At 46.9% G+C, this 17,775-nt stretch overlaps 1 protein-coding gene across 3 annotated transcripts in view; it reads left to right on the forward strand.

The window, feature by feature from the left end:
* The window catches only part of WSCD2 (WSC domain containing 2), a 123,447-nt gene that overhangs the window by 99,854 nt on the left and 5,818 nt on the right, over positions 1-17,775 (forward strand). For all 3 annotated transcript variants that reach the window (XM_054527603.2, XM_054527601.2, XM_024256816.3), the window contains 2 exons: positions 5,295-5,459; positions 12,882-13,082. In XM_054527603.2, the coding sequence (XP_054383578.1) occupies positions 5,295-5,459; positions 12,882-13,082 (366 nt within the window). The remainder of the gene's footprint in view (positions 1-5,294; positions 5,460-12,881; positions 13,083-17,775) is intronic.

Genomic DNA, 17,775 nt, shown 5'->3' on the forward strand with positions numbered 1-17,775 from the left:
CCAATGTTCCTTCCAATTCTAAGATTTTGTCATTTTATCTATAAGTTCTTCCTTCTTCTCTCTCCCTGTCTCACTCATCCTTTCCACTTCTAGTCTTCTTCCTTTGCTAGTGGAATCCACACTTACTATTATCTCCTCTTCTGTCTCTTGGGGCTACCAGACATGATGATAATGATGGTGATGATGATGATGATGATGATGATGATGGTGATGATTATGATGATGGTGGTGACAATGAAGATGATGATGATGATGGTGATGATTATGATGATGGTGATGATGATGATGGTGATGATTGTGATGATGGTGATGGTGATGATGATGGTGATGATTATGATGATGGTGATGATGATAATGATGGTGATGATTATGATGATGGTGATGATGATAATGGTGATGATAGTGATAAGAGTGATGCTGATAGTGCTGATGATAGTGATGATGAAAGTGATGATGACGATGATGGTGATGAAAAGGAGGAAGAGGAGGAGGCAGCAACACTTGGAGTTTCTTGAGGTCTTACTCTGTGCCAGACTCAGTGTTGCATCCTTCAAATACATGTTTTCATTGAATCCCCTCAACTCTCTATGATTTGGGAACAGTCGTTATGCCCTCTTTACTGTGGGGTGGGGGAGGGGATTGAGACTCAGAACAGTTGAGGAACTTACCTTAAGTCATACTGTTTATAAACTTTCCCAATAAAACCCGTTTCTCCTGACCAAGGTATCAAGAAGGGTGGGTGGCACTTGGGTGGGGATTGGAGGGCATCCCTTGCTAGGACACTCAGCCCAAAGGAAGCCCCTGAAGGATCACCTCAATGTCTGAATATATTGACCATCTACTATGTACCAGTCCCTTATGCCAAGCTTCATCTCATTTAGTGATGTGGAGTCCACAGTAAACCTATGATCAGGGCAGTATCATCCCTACTTTACAGATGATAGAACTAAAATTCAGAGAGACTGGGAACTGGCCACAGTTATACATCTACAAAAGCAATTTGTTTTCAGGTGTCTGACTCCAAAGCCCCTGCTAGAAACCTTTGCCCAGGCTCCAGTGACACTCCCCACAGTCTGGAGAGCCAAGAAAACACCACTGGGCTAGACCTCCTCCTTCTCATTTCCCAGTCACCAAGCTGCCATATGTGGTAGAGCAGGTTGAGCATTGCACTGGCACAGCCAACAGAAAAAGTGGTGCCTAAAAGCCAGCCACATGTTGTGTGCCCTGGATGGCAGAACATCTGTCCAGAGGAAGGAGTGGGCACCTTTTTCTGATTTGCACAAAAGTGCTGTACGAGCTAGTGGCAGCCCCACCAATAGCCTGTCCCTGTTTGACTGATGGGGTACCAGTGGTGATCAACTGTGGCAGTTTCTATGGTAGCTAAAGTCCTGAGAGCCTAGTGAGCATGTGGCTCTTGGCCCTATTTACAGTCCAATGGGGAAGGATCGGTCTTTGTTAGCTTTCGGGGAGGTGCTGGTTAGTCTGTGCAGAGCTGTGCTGCCTTAGCCTGCAGGGGAAAGTCATACACAGATTAATTACCCTGTGATCATGAATGGCTTTGAGGTGGCCAGAACAGACACTGGAGCCTTTTCAACAGCAGATAACAATTCCCTAATTGATGAATTTGCTCATTCCCAGTGCCCTACCCCCAGGCCATTACTAGGGCTTCCATTTTTCCACGTCACTCTTGCAGTTTCTACACACTGGGGAGGTTTGACAGTTATGTGGCTCATCAGCCTGCCAAGAGCCTGGCCCACCAGGGCTGCCATTTATTGAGCACCTACTGTGTGCTAGGCCCTGATGCCCCTTATGGGATAATTATTGAACACTTGCTCTATGCCAGGCTCTGTCAAATCTTTTACCTGCCTTAAATCATCTAATCATCCAAACAGTCCAGTTGCATAAGCACTGTTATTACCATTTTACAAATGAGGTAACTTGGCACAGGGAGGTTGAGTAACTTGGCCAAAATCAAACAGCTCAGACATGGCAGTGTAGGGCTGCAAACCCAGGCAATCTAGGTCCCAAGACTGCACTGTCAACCCTAGCTTCTCAAAATACATTGTGAAAAATTCACACTCATTATCCCACATAATTGTGTAAGGTTTATTAGCCTGGTTTTATAGGTGAGGAAACTGAGGCTTAGTAGGGGGAAAGCCTTGTTCTGTGTCACACAGGTAGGCCATGACAGTTCTGGATGGAAACCCAGGTCGGTCTGATTCCAAAAATGCATATAATACTGCCTCCAACAGCTGCTTAATGTATGGGGTTTAGGAACCAAATCAACTTTCTTTACAGCACTGAAAACCACAACTTTTACCTTGGGGTTGGCCTTGGCCTCCCAGGAAATATTCGAATAGAGAATTCTGTTTTGGGGGGACATTAAGGAGGCTGGTCTACCCCACCCGACCTATCAACCCAACATTTTATTCTGGAAAAAAAAAAAAAAAAGTCAAACCTCCAGAAAAGTCGGAAGAATTATGCAGTGAACACATATATACCCATTCCATAGAATTTTGTGACATACGTTAACTTTTGCTATATTTACTTTATTGTCCATCTCTCCATTTCTCCATCCCTCAATCCTTCCTAATTTTTGGTGCATTTCCAAGCAAGTTGCAAGCATCATTATACTTCAGGATGTTGTCATTGGTTATAATTCAATATTAGCTTTTCTGAAGTAACATTTCCATAGAGTGGAATGCACATATTTTAAGTGTACTAGTTAGTATCAACTGGCTAATCCACTCCCCTATCAAAATATAAAACATAACCATATTCTATAAAGTCCCTGTGTCTGGGCTCCTTTTTGCAGTATATTCCAATGAAAACCATTCCCTGAAGCTTACTTGGCTTCGACACAGATGTCCCTTGGTTTATTTTCTCCTAAATCTGATCATCTCAGAACAAAAATTAAACAGGCAGGAGAAGAGAGCTGAACCTCCAGCTAGCAGCAACAATACCAGGAACCACAATCGATTCTGTGGGCACTTCCGGCATGTCTGTCTTATTCTAACACTGCATTCATTCATGAATTTCATTCTCCTAAACAACCTCAGGCTGTCATCACTGCTTAATAGTCCCATTTTATAAGTGAGCAAACTGAGGCTCAGATAGATCATTTTTTTTCCTATGTCACCCAACAAGTACGTGGAATAATTGGAATTTAAACTAGGACTTCACACCTCTCCTTCAAAGGGCTTTTGTATGAAATCAATGAGGCTCACAGTAAGACTTCAATAAATAGCAGCTAATGCAGAACAGGAAAGACCCCGGTAAAATCTTGGGAAGGAATTACCTATAGGAGGGCAGAGTGATCTGCCCTCGTGCCCGAGTAATCACATGAGGTGAGCTTGTCTCTTGAATTGAGCATGGGGCAGTCACTGAGGACCTTGTCCATAACCGGTTCGGGGCAGTGACCAGGGAAGAGGCCAAGTGCAAGGGCCAAGGAGTAGATAGAAGGGAGGAAACATGAAGGAATGTGGACAACTCTGCTGGCAATGTGGCAGTGATGGGGTGAAAGGGAGCTGGTGGTGGCTGGAAGGGGCTTTTTCTAAATGATGGAGCTATTTGTTCCTGTTTGAGTGCTAATGTGATTGAGCTAGTTGAGAGAGAAAAAATATTGGGGGTTGGAAGGAGCAAGGAGCTTGGAGAAGAAGGAGGGAATGGAGTCCACACACATGAGCAGGGGATGGGTGGCTTCCCCAGAAGGGGGACAGAAGGAGGTGAGGGGCCATGGGAGGTGAGGGGGGTTTGCCTGGCTTCCCTTGGATGGTAAATAAGGGTGGAGTTCATCTGCCCCAGGCTGAAGAAGGCAGCACTGAGACCTGTGGCCTCCAGGCCTGGATCTGGGATTCTCTCATCTTCTTTTCTGCTCCAGCACCCCCTGCTCTGAGCCTTCCCTCAGCTGCCTTTGCAACTGAGCCAAAAGAAAATCTTGTGCTTTCTTAGCTCCCTCTGGGGTTGCAGTGGGAGGTGCTGGGGCTTGCATTTTCTGTTAACTCTGATGGTAATGGCATTCTGTGGGCTCTGAAAAGCCAGAGAATCAAAAATATCCGAATGCTACTCACCACCTCCCAACCCATTTTACAGATGAAGAAACTGAGGGCTAGAGAAAAATAATACCTATGCCTTTTGAGCACTTTAGAGTATTAACATATTACATGCTTTGTTTCATTCAATCCTTATAAGAGCCCTACAAAATAGATATTATTGTTATACACCCAGTCACCATTCTACCCATTCATGCATCCATCCAAGAAGCAGTTATTAAGTACCTGCTGTATACCAGATATTGTGGAAACTTTTGGTGAATCAGCAAAACACAATACAGGCAGGGTTTCTGACCACACGACTAATTCCATGAATAATTATCTGCATTGCAATTGTGATCAACAATATGAAGGAGATGGATGTAGTAATGCACTAATGATAGCCCAGGGAGTCAGGAAAAGAGGAGAGAGAGGAAGGGAGGAAGGAAAGAGGGAAGGAAGAAGGAAGGAAGGACAGACGGATAGACAGTGAGACCCATTCAATTGAGAGCTGAAGAACAAAAAGCAAAGGCAGGTAGGAGGCAATGGAGAGGGAACAGTATGCATGAAGGCGCTATGTCAGGACACAGCAAAGCACAGGAGAGGAAGTACAGAGAGACCAGGTGGCTGGCATGTGGTGGAGTGGATTAGAATGAGCCTGTGAGTTTGCAAAGGCCAACCATGTGGGCTTGGAGGCCAAGATAAGAACCCTGGACTGCATCCTATGCTCAAAAGGCACAGAAACTATTTTTCTCTAGCCCTCAGTTTTCTCATCTGTAAAATGGGTTGGGAGGTGGTGAGTACCATTTGGATATTCCTGATTCTCTGGCTTTTCAGAGTCCGCAAAATACAAGAATAACAAAAAATGCATGACGGATGCCATTGACGGTTTCAATCTGGAGGAAAGGGTGGGGTGAATGGGAAAGACTTGCTCTACTGGGGAGAAACTGGGGCTGGAGAGAAGATTCACCCTTCTAGCTGACTTCTATTGGATCCCTACTATGGGCTAAGCACTGTTCTTATCCCTTTCCATCATTATCCCATTTAACACTCACCTCAACTCTATGAAGGAGGAACCATCTCCCTCATTTTACAGATGGGAAAGCTGAGGCCCAAGGAAGCTTTCCCGTGACCCACGCAAGTGTCCTGTGCCCTTGATCATCTGGCTGAGAAGTGGCAGGGGTGGGACTCATACCCTGGCCCTTTCAGACAGACTCCATCTGCCCCTGGTGTTGACCTCTGTCCATGCTCTGCCCTTTTCAGACAACCGTTGCATGGACAGAAGGTTCCTGCCAGGCAAGTCCAAGCAGCTCATTGCTTTGGCCAGCTTCCCAGGTGCTGGCAACACGTGGGCTCGCCACCTCATTGAGCTGGCCACAGGCTTCTACACTGGCAGCTACTACTTCGATGGCTCCCTCTACAACAAAGGTGAGGAGACGGCAGGGAGGGCAGGGCAGGAAGTTCCCTGGGCTTGGGAAGGTCCCCACTTGGAGGGTATGGGAATACTCCTCCTTGAGTATCTACTGTGTGCCACTCAACTCTCCCAGGCACACTTTTTGAGACTCACTGCATGCTTGGTACCCCCCCTTCCTTTACGCCCCACAAACATTTCTTGAGTCATGTCCTGGATACTCCACTAGCATCCATTCAATAATTGACATTTGTCAAGTACTTATCCTATGCCTGGTACCTTTCCTCCATTTAGGTTACAACAAACATTTCTTACACACCTACTGTGCGCTGGTACCTCATTACAGATGTTTACTGACCAGCAACTCTTTGATGTAACAGAGGTTCAAGAACTAAGTTCACTTTGGGGACATTTATCGAGCACCTACTATTCACCAGGTGTCCTCTCCACATTTAAGTCGACAATATTCGCTATTCAGGGTGCTCTATTTTCATTCCATTCACAGATGTTTACTGAGCACCCGAATGTTCTGGATGCACTTCCTAAGTTAGGTGTCCCAACATGCATTTGTAGAGCACCAACTGCGTGTGAGGCACCTCATGTAGGTTGAGATTGCCAAAGATGTTCTCTTGGCACCTAGTAGGTGGCCAGGTGCTGTATTCTTATTTAACCCTGCATAGAAACCCTGTGAGGTAGGATGATGATGCTCTTTCCCAGAAATGAAAACTGAGGCTTGGAGAGGAGAAATAACTTGCCCAAAGTCACACAATTTTTTTTTTCAACAAGCTGATTGGGGATTGCATTCTAGTGTTTCCCAGTTTCAAAGCCCACATCTTTATTACTCTATCACACAGGTAAGAAATTCCTGGGTTTCTTACTGAGAAACAAGAAATAATGGATGAAATGCCCCTTGGGCATGAAGCCCTCTCCTGGGCATGGTGGGAGACATCAGGGAAGCAAGGCCTCCTCCTGTGGGAGACTTTGCATCTACATGTGGAGCAGCCCTTGGCCATGGTCTTTGTGTCTCAAACCAGCTGAAGACCACTTTCTGGCTGTGTGACCTTAGGCAATTTACTGTACCTCTCTCATCCTGTGTCCTCATGCACAAATTAGACATAAGAGTATGTACCTCATGAGGTTGTTTCAAAGCAGGGGTGTCTCATCTTTTGTCTTCCCTGGGCCACATTGGAAGAAGAAAGATTGTCTTGGACCACACATAAAATACACCAACACTAATGATAGCTGATGAGCTAAAAATAAAATAAAATAACAAAAAAATCTAATAATGTTTTAAGAAAGCTTGCGAATTTGTGTTGGGCCGCATTCAAAGTCGTCAATAAAAGTTGGCTCTGGGTACTCTGGTCTGGGTGCCAGGCACTAGCCAGGCACAGCTTGGTGCTGATAGAGAGTCATCCCCGAACCCTAGCTCAGGGAGAGCCAGGGGGCATGTCTTTCTCAGGGTGAGACACAGGAGGGAGGCAGAGACTGGGGGAGAAAAGGCAAGAAGGGTGAAGAGGGACAGGCTGATGGTTGGAGTTGGCAGTGGGTCAGGCAGAGGAATCTGCTTAAGAATCCCAGCTTTTTATATATTTATTAATTTCCAGTTTTGGCCTGAGTGATTGCTTATTAAGCACCTATTACATATGAGGCCCCATGCTGAGGATATTGCATGCTTATATCAGGATTTGAACCCAGGGCTGGCTGTCAGCAGTCCCTATGATCTTAACCCCTATGCTGTGCTGCCTTGTGGGAGCTGCTGGGAAGAGCACTGGGATATTCCAGAATCTCTTTGGCTTGTCCTGAAGCAGTGGCTGTGGAATGCAAGTTCAGAAAGGATGCCGTGGCTGGCCCACATTCTCACTCTCCTGGCTGTGGCAGCAACCCTACTCATGCAATCCCAGAATGTCACAAACAGAAGGGTCCCTCAGGATGATTTAGTTCAGGGATCAAAATTGGTTTCATCTAGTGTTGATTCCAATGAATTTTTGCTTAAGGATGATGTGTTAAGAAAGATTCTGAGGTTCTACTCTCTCTCTGAAACAAAGTGCCTTAATCTAGTAGTGACGCCTGTTGAAAGTGGAGAATGGGGAATGGCGGCCTATACACCAAGTATTCACCATCTGATCTAACTCAACCTCCTAACCTCAGAGAAGAAGAAATGGAATCTTAAGATGGAGTCAGGAGATCTGATTTTCAGTCTGAAAGTTCACTCTGATACTTATCAGCTATGAGAGCTTAGTGCAAAATTCTTCACCTCTCTGAGCCTTAATTTCCTAATCTATAATATGGGGATGTCAGTACTGAACTCAGAGATTTTCCAAAAATTATAACAAGATAATGTTTGTGAGATAATATGTGTGAGCCTGTGGTGTAAAATAGACATTTTTTAAATGCTATGTAACCAGGACAGTCATTTACTTAGTCAAAGGCAAAAGGGGTTGATCTCTGACTACACATTAGCATTGCCCAGGGAGCTTTTAAAGTCTTGACACACAGGCTGCTTCTCAGACCATTTCCATCAGACTGTCAGGAGTGGGGCCAGGCATGGGTGTTTTCTATAAGCTCCCAGGGGATTCCAATGCAAAACCAGAGCCAAGACCCCCGGCCCTAGACAAAGAACCCAGCATTCTTACTTCCAGACCCAAAACATTCCAAAAATTCATTTTTTCCCTGTGTTTGTTAATACTCTAGTGTGGGCAATATTAATTGGTCATTAATGGAGTGAGACACCTATTAAAATTTTAACTTGATTTAAAAGAAAAAAAGAAAACGTAACCCCCCTGTGGCAATTCCCTGCCTCAAGCTGTGTCTAGTTACTGGATGTTTCCTTCATTCGTACTGAGACAGGCAGGGCGTTGTGGGCTGGTCACAGCCAGCTGAGGCTTTGAATGTAGTTGCCTTTTCATTAGGAGCTTTAAAATCCGTCCTGCAGCCTGAGCCCTTGCAGTTAACACTGAACTCTCCCTGGGAGCTTGGAGCTGGCAGTGGGGTGTAGACAAAATGAAGAGCCGCTTTCCCCCCAACAGCATCAGTCAATCTAGCTAACCCTGCCCAGTCTCTCCCCACATCACCTCGCAGCTGAAAGATGCTTAACATCATGAAATCCTTTGCCGCATTTGCCACACTGGGGCAAAGTTCTGCAGCCCCTTTCAGACTCCAGGTATAATGAGCTCTTTGTAGTTCGAGAATGCACTGCAGATTTGCATGTGCTATCATCTGTACAATGAGCTGATCCCCCGACAACTCTTGCTGATTTATCTAAGTCCTTTAGAGTTTCTTTTCTTCTGCTACCAACTTGCTGGATGGCTGGATGCACGTTCCCCTGCCCCTCGAGACCTCAGTTTCCTCCTCTGTAAGAAGCATGTGTCAGATGGGTGGTCTCCCAGACCCTCCTAGGCCTGACGGGCTGCCTGACATTTTCTCTCTTTCCTCCACATTTTCTGCAACCTGCTCTTCCCTCAGTCTGGAAAAGGGTCCACTCCGCCAGCGAGCTGTTGAGGGAGGGAGGGAGGGAATTAATGAGTGAATGAATGAAGAAATGTAAGGACCTTTCCCTCCCAGAATCCAAGTGTCTGTTCCACTTGGGTCTTTCTTCCCTTTCCTTCACTGGGTGCAACTGCCATTTGCAAAGCATGGTTTTCTCTGTCTCTGTGTCCATCTGCCATCTGGTGCTCTCTCTCTCTCTCATTCTCTCTCTCTCTCTAATTGTCCTTTCTCTGCATGTCTACCTCTGCCCAGTATGTGCCTCTGCCTCTCTGTGCTTCTCTCTGTGTCTCTCTCTGTTCTCTCTCTAGGTGTCTATCTCCCCTTCTCTGTTTCTGTCTCATTTTATTTCTGTGTCTGTTTATCTCCCCCAACTCCTGCTTCTCCCTGACTTTGTCTCAGTTCCAAACCTCTCTCTCACTGTGTCTTTCTCTCTCACTGTGTCTTTCCTCTCACTGTTCCCCTTTCCCTGGGCTTCATCCCCCCTCTCCCTGCCTCTCCCCATCTCAGAGACCTCATTGCCCTAATGCAGGCTCAAGCTCTGCGATATGTGAGGAGCCAGAGCCCTGACTTCTGAAGGAGGGGAGACAGAAGAGGGAAGGGCAGTATGATGTTCTCAGACTCGTACATCAGCCCACAGAGTTGGCAGCCTCTCAGCCCAGCTGATGCAGGACAATTTCTGAGGATTTCCTTGTCCTCAAAACAAATCCCAATGTCCTGGAGAACCACCAGCCTTCAGGGGTGTCCATGCCTGGAGCCAAGATGGGACTTTCCTGTTCCAGTAAACTCTAGGGCGTGCAGAGATGTGCAGTCTCTGCCACTTCTCTTCTCTGTACCTTAGCTCCCCTAACTGAAAAATGCACGAGCAACTATAGTAACAGAGGTTTGGAAGAGAGAAGGGAAAAACATGTCTTGTTCTCTCTCTGGCCCTGAACAAGGCTGTTTCTCCAAATCCTGGGACAGTTGGGCAGCTCCTTAGAGTTTGAGGGTCACATGGGTGCCCAAGATAAGCTGATATTTTGGTGACTCTTAAAAGATAGGATTCAAATATATCATGTTTATGTCATGGAGATGCTGGATCCTGGGTGTCAAGGACAGTAGAGAGGGGGACACCCTGGTGGTGGAGTCCAGCATTTCTGCTCTGGCTCAAAGCTTGCATCCATGATTCCCTTGCAGTTACCTAGACAGGCCCTCTTTAGAAGACAATTGAGCAACTATCTGTTGTTCCTCAGGCAAACCTATGTCTATGTGCCTTCTCAAAAGTTCCTTTCCAGACATAGTACTCTTCCCTCTCTGGGAGACATTCTGCTAAATGGAATTTTCTCTATATTTGCAATACTCCTATAGATAAACTCCTCAGGCAACCAGAATCTGGAATATGAAACAGATCTTTCCCAATCTTTATAGCTTTTCTAGGTTTTTTGTTTTTAATCTTGATAAATACTGTGCTAAGTTGACCCCATCATGAACAAATAGAAATGTTGTAACTTGGGTCTCCCAATGCATGGAGCTGATTAAAAATAGTTTGACCATCGTTCCATGTTTCTGGCAATTTATTTTCCTCGTTGAGAATCTGTGTGAGTTCTGGTATACCCCCTGCCTGTGTTTTCTATTGCTGTGCTTATAGTGAAATAGATTTTGGTAAAGATAAAATGAAACCATGGATGGAAAGCCCTTTGTCCATGTCATGCAGAGCTCTACCAGAATACATGACATGAAATTATATCCAGTGTTGCCTTGCATAAATGTTTATGTCTGAAGCGCTCTCTCTCTCGCAAGCCCCCACATCCTATTCCTCATTCTCCTCTGGAGGAGATTTTTTCCATGACACTGTGCTTCTCATTGACCTCAAAGGCTGTGGGTTAATATTTTCTCATGGGCACGGGCCAGTGCTAATTTGCAAGGCTAGGCTTATCCCAGGCAACTTAACTTGGCAAGTCCCAAAATGAAACCTGATTGAAAAAATCACATGCCATTCTTGGCTCTTCTGCTCAGTGGCCATGTGAGGGATGCTGCACCTCTCTGGACCCCCGTCTCCAGGAACAGGAGCAGATATCAAGCCAGTCTTCACCTCCATCCATCTTAAAAGCTAGAGTACAACAGGGAGGGAAGAAACTATACTCCAAGGTTTGATGACACGGGGCGACTTCTCAGTCCGTGATTTTACCCTAAGTCTTATTCTGCATTAGCTGCCATTTATTGAAGTGTTACTGTGGGCCTCATTGACTTCTCACAATGGCCTTGTGAGGGAGAAAGTGCATGGACCCATTTTACAGATGAGGAAAACTGAGGCCCAGAGAGGTGACATGATATCCAGAATGACTCATTGGGTTGTAAACACAGCCAGTATCTTGAAGGCCTACTACAATAGCATTTCTACCTGGCCTTAATATCATATCCAAATGCCTTAGCTTGCGTGAGCTAAGGGGCACTTAGAGGGTGAAGGACACACGTGTGCCTGGAGCCCAGGTTTGTATTGCAGCTCTGCCTCTTCCATAGCTCTGTAACTTGGGTGAGTTATTGGACATCTCTGCCTCAGTTTCCTCATCTGTAAAATTCCTCATAGAATCATTGAGAGGATTGAATTGCTTAATATATGTAAAGGGCTTAGACTAGTTTCCAGCTGCACAAAACTTCTCTCAGCTCCTCAGCTTTTGAAAGGAAAACCTGATCATGCCTCTCTTTTTTGCTTAAATCCTCTTAAGGGTTCCCCAGTCTTTCTGGTCTAGTGCTGGCCTCTTCATCATAGACCCCACAACCCTCTCCAGCCCCATGCTCCCCTCTTGCTACCTGCATTCCCTCTGCAGTCACTCGTATGTGACAGATTTCTTCCCACCCACCACAGGCCCTTTGCACCTGCTTTTCCCAGCACCTGGCCCTCCCTTCCTAGCTCTCTTGAGCTAGTAAGTTTCTCCTAATTTTTCAGTTCTATGCTTAAGCATCTCTTCTGCCAGGAGACCTTTCTGGATGCCACTTGACTAGGTCAGTGATTTTGGTTGCGCTGACTGGGCTGCCCATCTTCAGGCTGCAGGTTGGGACCATGTCTATTCTATGTGTCTGTCATCATCTGGGACCAATCCCCCACCCCCCCACCCCCAGGGCATGTCCTTTCATGGTGATAGCAGAGCTCCCTCATGGAGAGTAAGCAGAAACGTATGATTATCTTGAGACTGTGCTGAAGACCTACTTCCACCCTCATTCTATGGGCTACAGGAAGTCATACGGCCATGCCCATCATCAGTGGGGTAGGGACGCTGACTCCCCACAAAGAGGAATCACCCAGTACATCACCGTCGGGCCCCTCTCACAGCACCCAAGCCTTTTCTCTTCCTTTTTTTTTTTGTCAAGAGACAGGGTCTCACTCTGTCATCCAGGCTGGAGTGCAGTGGCATCATCATAGCTCACTGCAGCCTCAACCTTCTAGCTCAAGCAATCCTCCCGCCTCAGCCCCCCAAGTGGCTGGGACTACAGGTGCATGCCACCATGCCTGGCTAATTTTTTTTAAATTTTTTATTGTAGAGAATGGGGTCTCACTATGTTGCCCAGGCTGGTTTCGAACTCCTGGGAGCAAGCTATCCTCCCACCTTGGCCTCCCAAAGTGCTGGGATTACAGGCATGAGCCACTGTGCCTAGCCAGCACCCAAGCATTAATACTCCCCTTTTGTAACACTCACCAGGGCAGTGGTTTTACACTTCTTTGTGTTCATTATTTGAATAATCTAACTCTCAAAAACAGGAAGACTCGTGAATATTTTTGAAGACCCGTGAATGCTTTTGTAAGTCATTTTAATCCTGGGGTCCTAGCACAGTGCTTGGCACATAGTAGGTGCTCAATAAATACGCGAATGACTGAGTGAACAAATGCATGAGGATTCTTGAGGTGGCCCAGAAAGGAGTGGGGTGGGCTTCTTGCTTCCCCAGCTCACCAGTCCTTCCTCACCTCTGGCTGCCGGAAGGGTTTAAAGGTGAGCGGGACCACTGGCGCAGCGGACGGACCATCTGCATCAAGACACACGAAAGCGGCCAGAAAGAGATCGAGGCCTTCGACGCCGCCATCCTGCTCATCCGCAACCCCTACAAGGCCCTCATGGCTGAGTTCAACCGCAAGTACGGCGGCCACATAGGCTTTGCTGCGCATGCCCACTGGAAGGGCAAAGGTACCGCTCGGGAGAGGAGGGGAGGGGAGAGGAGGGAAGGGGAGGGGAGAGGAGGGGAGGGGAGGGACCCCGGGCTGCAGGGGGCGGTGGGAGGGTCCCGTGCTCCGGACCAGCGTGGCCAGCAGGAGGCAATGCCTCATGCGAGGAACCCTGGAGGACATCCTGGAGGGCGCGTGTCATGCTCCAGTCCTTGCTTCCAGTAGAGTAGGTGCCTCCCACAACCCACCACCACCCACAAGCAGCACCTTCTGTGAGCCAGGCTGCTGCATCATACAGGGGATTAAAATCATGGGCTCGGGAGAAAGACTCTTTGGGTTCAGATCTCAGCTCTACCACCTCCCATAAGGGCTCATTAACCTCCCTGAACTTAGATGGCCCCATCTATAAAGTGAAGATTATAAAACTGTGAGGCTTTAAGAATTTTACAAACACTCAGTAGGTGTGACTTTCATGGCATTGGAGATGCTCATGAAATTGATGTGGGATTGATGGAAGCAGGTTAAACAGCCCCACCCTGGGAGTCAAGAGACCTGAATCCAGCCCCAGGTCAGTGCCTGTGTTGCCACGAGGTCCTGAGAGCACAGGTACAGGGCATCATTTCAATGAACACTCCCAAGAACTCTGGGTGGTGAGGCTCAGAGAGGTTAAGTGACTTGCCCCACATCACACAGCTGGGAAATGACAGCATTGAGCCCCAAGCATGGAACTTACTAAGATGACCTGGGTTTGAGATTCAGCTCTGGCACTTACTAGGTGACAGAGGGCTGTGTGGATCAACATTTCAATGCAGAGCAGCCACCCAGGGCAGTGGCCAGAGCTTTGAAATCAGACCCAACTTCTGCCATCTTGAGTATTCTTAACCCTTCTCAGCCTCAAGGTCCCATATCCATTATAGGATGATCTCCACCACCATAATGAAAGTCACATCTACTGAGGGCTTTGGAAAAGGCTAACTTCTTAAATCCCCACCATAATTGCCCCATTTGATAGATGGGATAACCTAGGTCCAGGGATGTTAAGGAGCTTTTCCAGGTTAAGAGGGATATAGGGGGTTGTTGTTCAATGAGTACAAAGTTACAGTTATACAAGATGAGTAAGTTCCACAGTTCTGCTGTACAACATAGTGCCTCTAATTAACAAGAAGGTATTCTTTACTTAAGATTTTGGTAAGAGGGTAGATCTCATGTTAAGTGTTTTTTACTACACACAAAAACGAACAAAGAAAACAGGCTAAAGGAAACTTCCAGAAGTGATGGAAATGTTTATTACCTGGATTATGGTGATGGTAACATGAGTGTATCCACATAACCAAAGTCACTAAATTGTAGATATTATGTGCAGTATTTTGTATATTAATTAGACCTTAATAAAGCTGGGGTTGGGAGGAGTTTTTCCATAAAGTGGTAGAGCTGGGTTTTGAACTCAGGGAATCATGCTCCAGAGCCCACGCTCTTCAGCACCGCGCTGTGATAATGGATTAGATGAACCATTGGTGGCTATGAATCACCCAGTCCAGAGCCCCCAACACATAGCAGGCACTCTGCAAATGTGAGTTGTCCCCAGCTCATCCAGCCTCCAGGAACCAGGCTGCTCCAGTACTCCAGCCCCTCCCCAGAGAGGAACAGAGCAGGGCAGGATGACGTAACTCAGCAATTCACCAGTAACACCCTCAACACTGACTTCGTTGATTAAAACCCTTGGGCCTGCCCCTCACGTCCCAATTCACTCAAGGCGGTTTGTCTGTTCCTCCCTCTGCCTCACTCCTCTTCTCAGTGAGGAGGTGGAAGCTTGGATAGGTGGTGACATTTGTCCAGTTATTCCCGGGGTATAGAGGCCTCTGAATTATTTATTGGTAGAACAATCAGTCAAAAGCAAAACTGGTTGCCAGGCTGAGATATCCATATGTGCAAATGGTAGTAGCCTATCCTAAGAGCACAGACTCTGCTTGTCAAAGCTGGAAAAGACCTGGGAGATCAGTGGCCTCGGTGGGCCTCTGTGCTGGCTGCTCCTTACGGTCCCTGGAGGAAAGTGGGAAAACCCCAGTGCCCAGGCTGCACCCTGGACTATTACTGGGTGGAGCCTGGACATCAATATATTTTTTTCCAACTTTTACGTTCTGAGTTACGTTTGCAGGATGTGCAGTTTAGTTACATAGGTAAACGTGTGCCATGGTGGTTTGCTGCACAGATCAACCCATCCCCCAGATATTAAGCCCAGCATTTATTAGCTATTCTTCCTGATGCTCTCCCTCCCCAACACTGACAGGCCCCACTGTGTGTTGTCCCCACTCCACTCCCGTGTTGTGTGAATATTTTTAAAGTTCCCCAGCTGCTTCTAATGTGCACGAAGGGCTGAAAACCACTGATTCCTATTGAGTAGTGGGGAAACCGAGGCCCGGAGAGAAGCAGAGACCACCAAGGTTGGTCTAGCCCAGGAACCCTGCTGTCCCAAGTGAACAGGAAAGGGGCTTACTTGGGAAGCTTTTGTGGGCACTTCACATTTGATATATCATCTAAGCTCTCTAGGGACCACATGAGGTAAGAAAGGCAACAATCATCAGTACACCCCACTTTATAAGTAAGAGAGCCATCCCAGGAAGGGACAAGTCTCTTGGCTAAGACCCTAGGTACTGACTAAGCTGGGATTCAAACCCAGACGTTAACCACCAGGCTCTACTGCCTGAGACGTTACTGACCCTTTGGTACATTCAGATATTTTCCTCTTCCAGAGGAAGAGGAACCTCAACCCCCTCTTAGGTTCAGACAACTCTCCTAATTCCCAAGAGCCACCTATCTCGCCTCTTTTTCCTTATTCAAAACAGCTGGGAGCTCTAAACCAACACTAAGGAAGGAGTCAGAACAGGCTGAACGGAGAGGCTGCAGGGAGTGTGGGATAAGGGGATCCACCACACTCATCTCATATTGGGGGCCTGGGGTCCCATATGAGTCAGAGATGGGAGAAGGGATCTTCTCCAAGTGCCGCCTCCAAGGCCTGACCCAGGTATGCAAGGGCTGTGGTAGAGAGCCGTCCTTAAAGAACAGAACCCCCAGTCTCCACTCAGCCCATTCTTCCCCTTTGCATTCACCATCTGGCCCCTGGAAACACTTGAGTTTGAGACCCTTGCTTTAAGGTCCTGAATCAGTGGCATCAGCATCCCTTCAGAGCTTGTTAGAAATGCTAAAACCCACTGAATCAGAAATTCTGGGAGTGGGGCTCCAGAAACCTGTGTGTGTAGTTTTTTGTTTTTGTTTTGTTTTATTTTGAGACAGAGTCTCGCTCTGTTGCCCAGGCTGGAGTGCAGTGGTGCGATCTCGGCTCACTGCAACCTCGGCTTCCCGGGTTCATGCCATTCTCCTGCCTCAGCCTCCCAAGTAGCTGGGACTACAGGTGCCCAGCACCACACGCGGCTAATTTTTTGTATTTTTAGTAGAGACAGGGTTTTACCGTGTTAGCCAGGATGGTCTCAATCTGACCCCGTGATCCACCCGCCTCGGCCTCCCAAAGTGCTGGGATTACAGGCGTGAGCCACCGAGCCCAGCCACAATCTGTGTTTTAACAAAACCCTCCAGGTGATACCGATGAGCACCCTAGTTTAAGAACCATTGCTATAAGTCCCTGCTACTCAAAATGTGGCCTGTGGACCAGCAACATGGACATCCCCTGGGAGATTTTTAGGCAAGCAAATGTCAGGCCCTATCCCAGGCTTCCTGGATCAGAATCTGCACTTCAACAAGATTTCCCCAGACACTTCATGTGCACTTTAAGGTTTGAGAAGTGCTGCTTTTGGATGCCCTTGGTGACAGAATGTGAGTGAAGGTCACCCTGTAAGAGCCAAGGTCACCTAGATATTGAGTGTGCCCATCCCACCATGCCCTTGTCCCCCTCCCAATTACAGCTCAGTCCAGACTCCTAGAACCACCACCCCCACTCTGCTTTTGGTTTCATAGAATTAATTTTACAATCTCCCTAGAGTGAGTTCACAGCAAAATTTTATGTGATATGATTATACAAGGTGAATTGTCCTGGATCTGTTTAATGAAACAGATACTGTGTTTAATGATTCCATGGGGAATTAAGTACAGTTAAACTATTAATCAGGCCCCAGTTCTTTCCATCAACAAGAAGATGGAGGGGAGGCTGGCCAGCCTGTGCCCTGCCAGGCACACCTGTATGACAGTTCCGGTGGAACCAGAACTCATTAGCAATATTCCATGGCCTTATTGCCCAATTTGCAGACAGCAATCAATGATCAGGAATCCTGAGTTAAACGAGGGCTTTGGTTTTTAATTTTTCTTCTTCTTCTTTCCAATGAAGTAATTTGAGAGTTTCAAGAGAGGAAGCATTGCCATAGGAGGGGGCCAGGTGGACAAACATCTGCTGCTGAAACAGCTTGGATATCTATTGTGCTTTTGGAGGGATGTTTGGACTAAAATGATGGAGCATGTGGAGAGTCAGGAGATAACAGGAGAACAAATAGCACCATGGACAATCATAACACTAATCAGTATTTATTGAGCACCTTGCTTGTCCCAGGCGCCGTACCAGAATCTTTGCAAATCTTATTTCGCACGATTTGCACAGCATCTGTTGGAGGTAGGTCTTATCCAGATCACCACTTTGCAGATGGGTGCATTGAGGCTGAAGATCCAGTAATGTCTCCAAAGTCACACAGCTCGTGTGGGGAGGAGCTGGA

The sequence above is a fragment of the Pongo abelii genome, chromosome 10, assembly GCF_028885655.2.
Source record: "Pongo abelii isolate AG06213 chromosome 10, NHGRI_mPonAbe1-v2.0_pri, whole genome shotgun sequence".
NCBI classification, from domain to species: Eukaryota; Metazoa; Chordata; class Mammalia; order Primates; family Hominidae; genus Pongo; species Pongo abelii.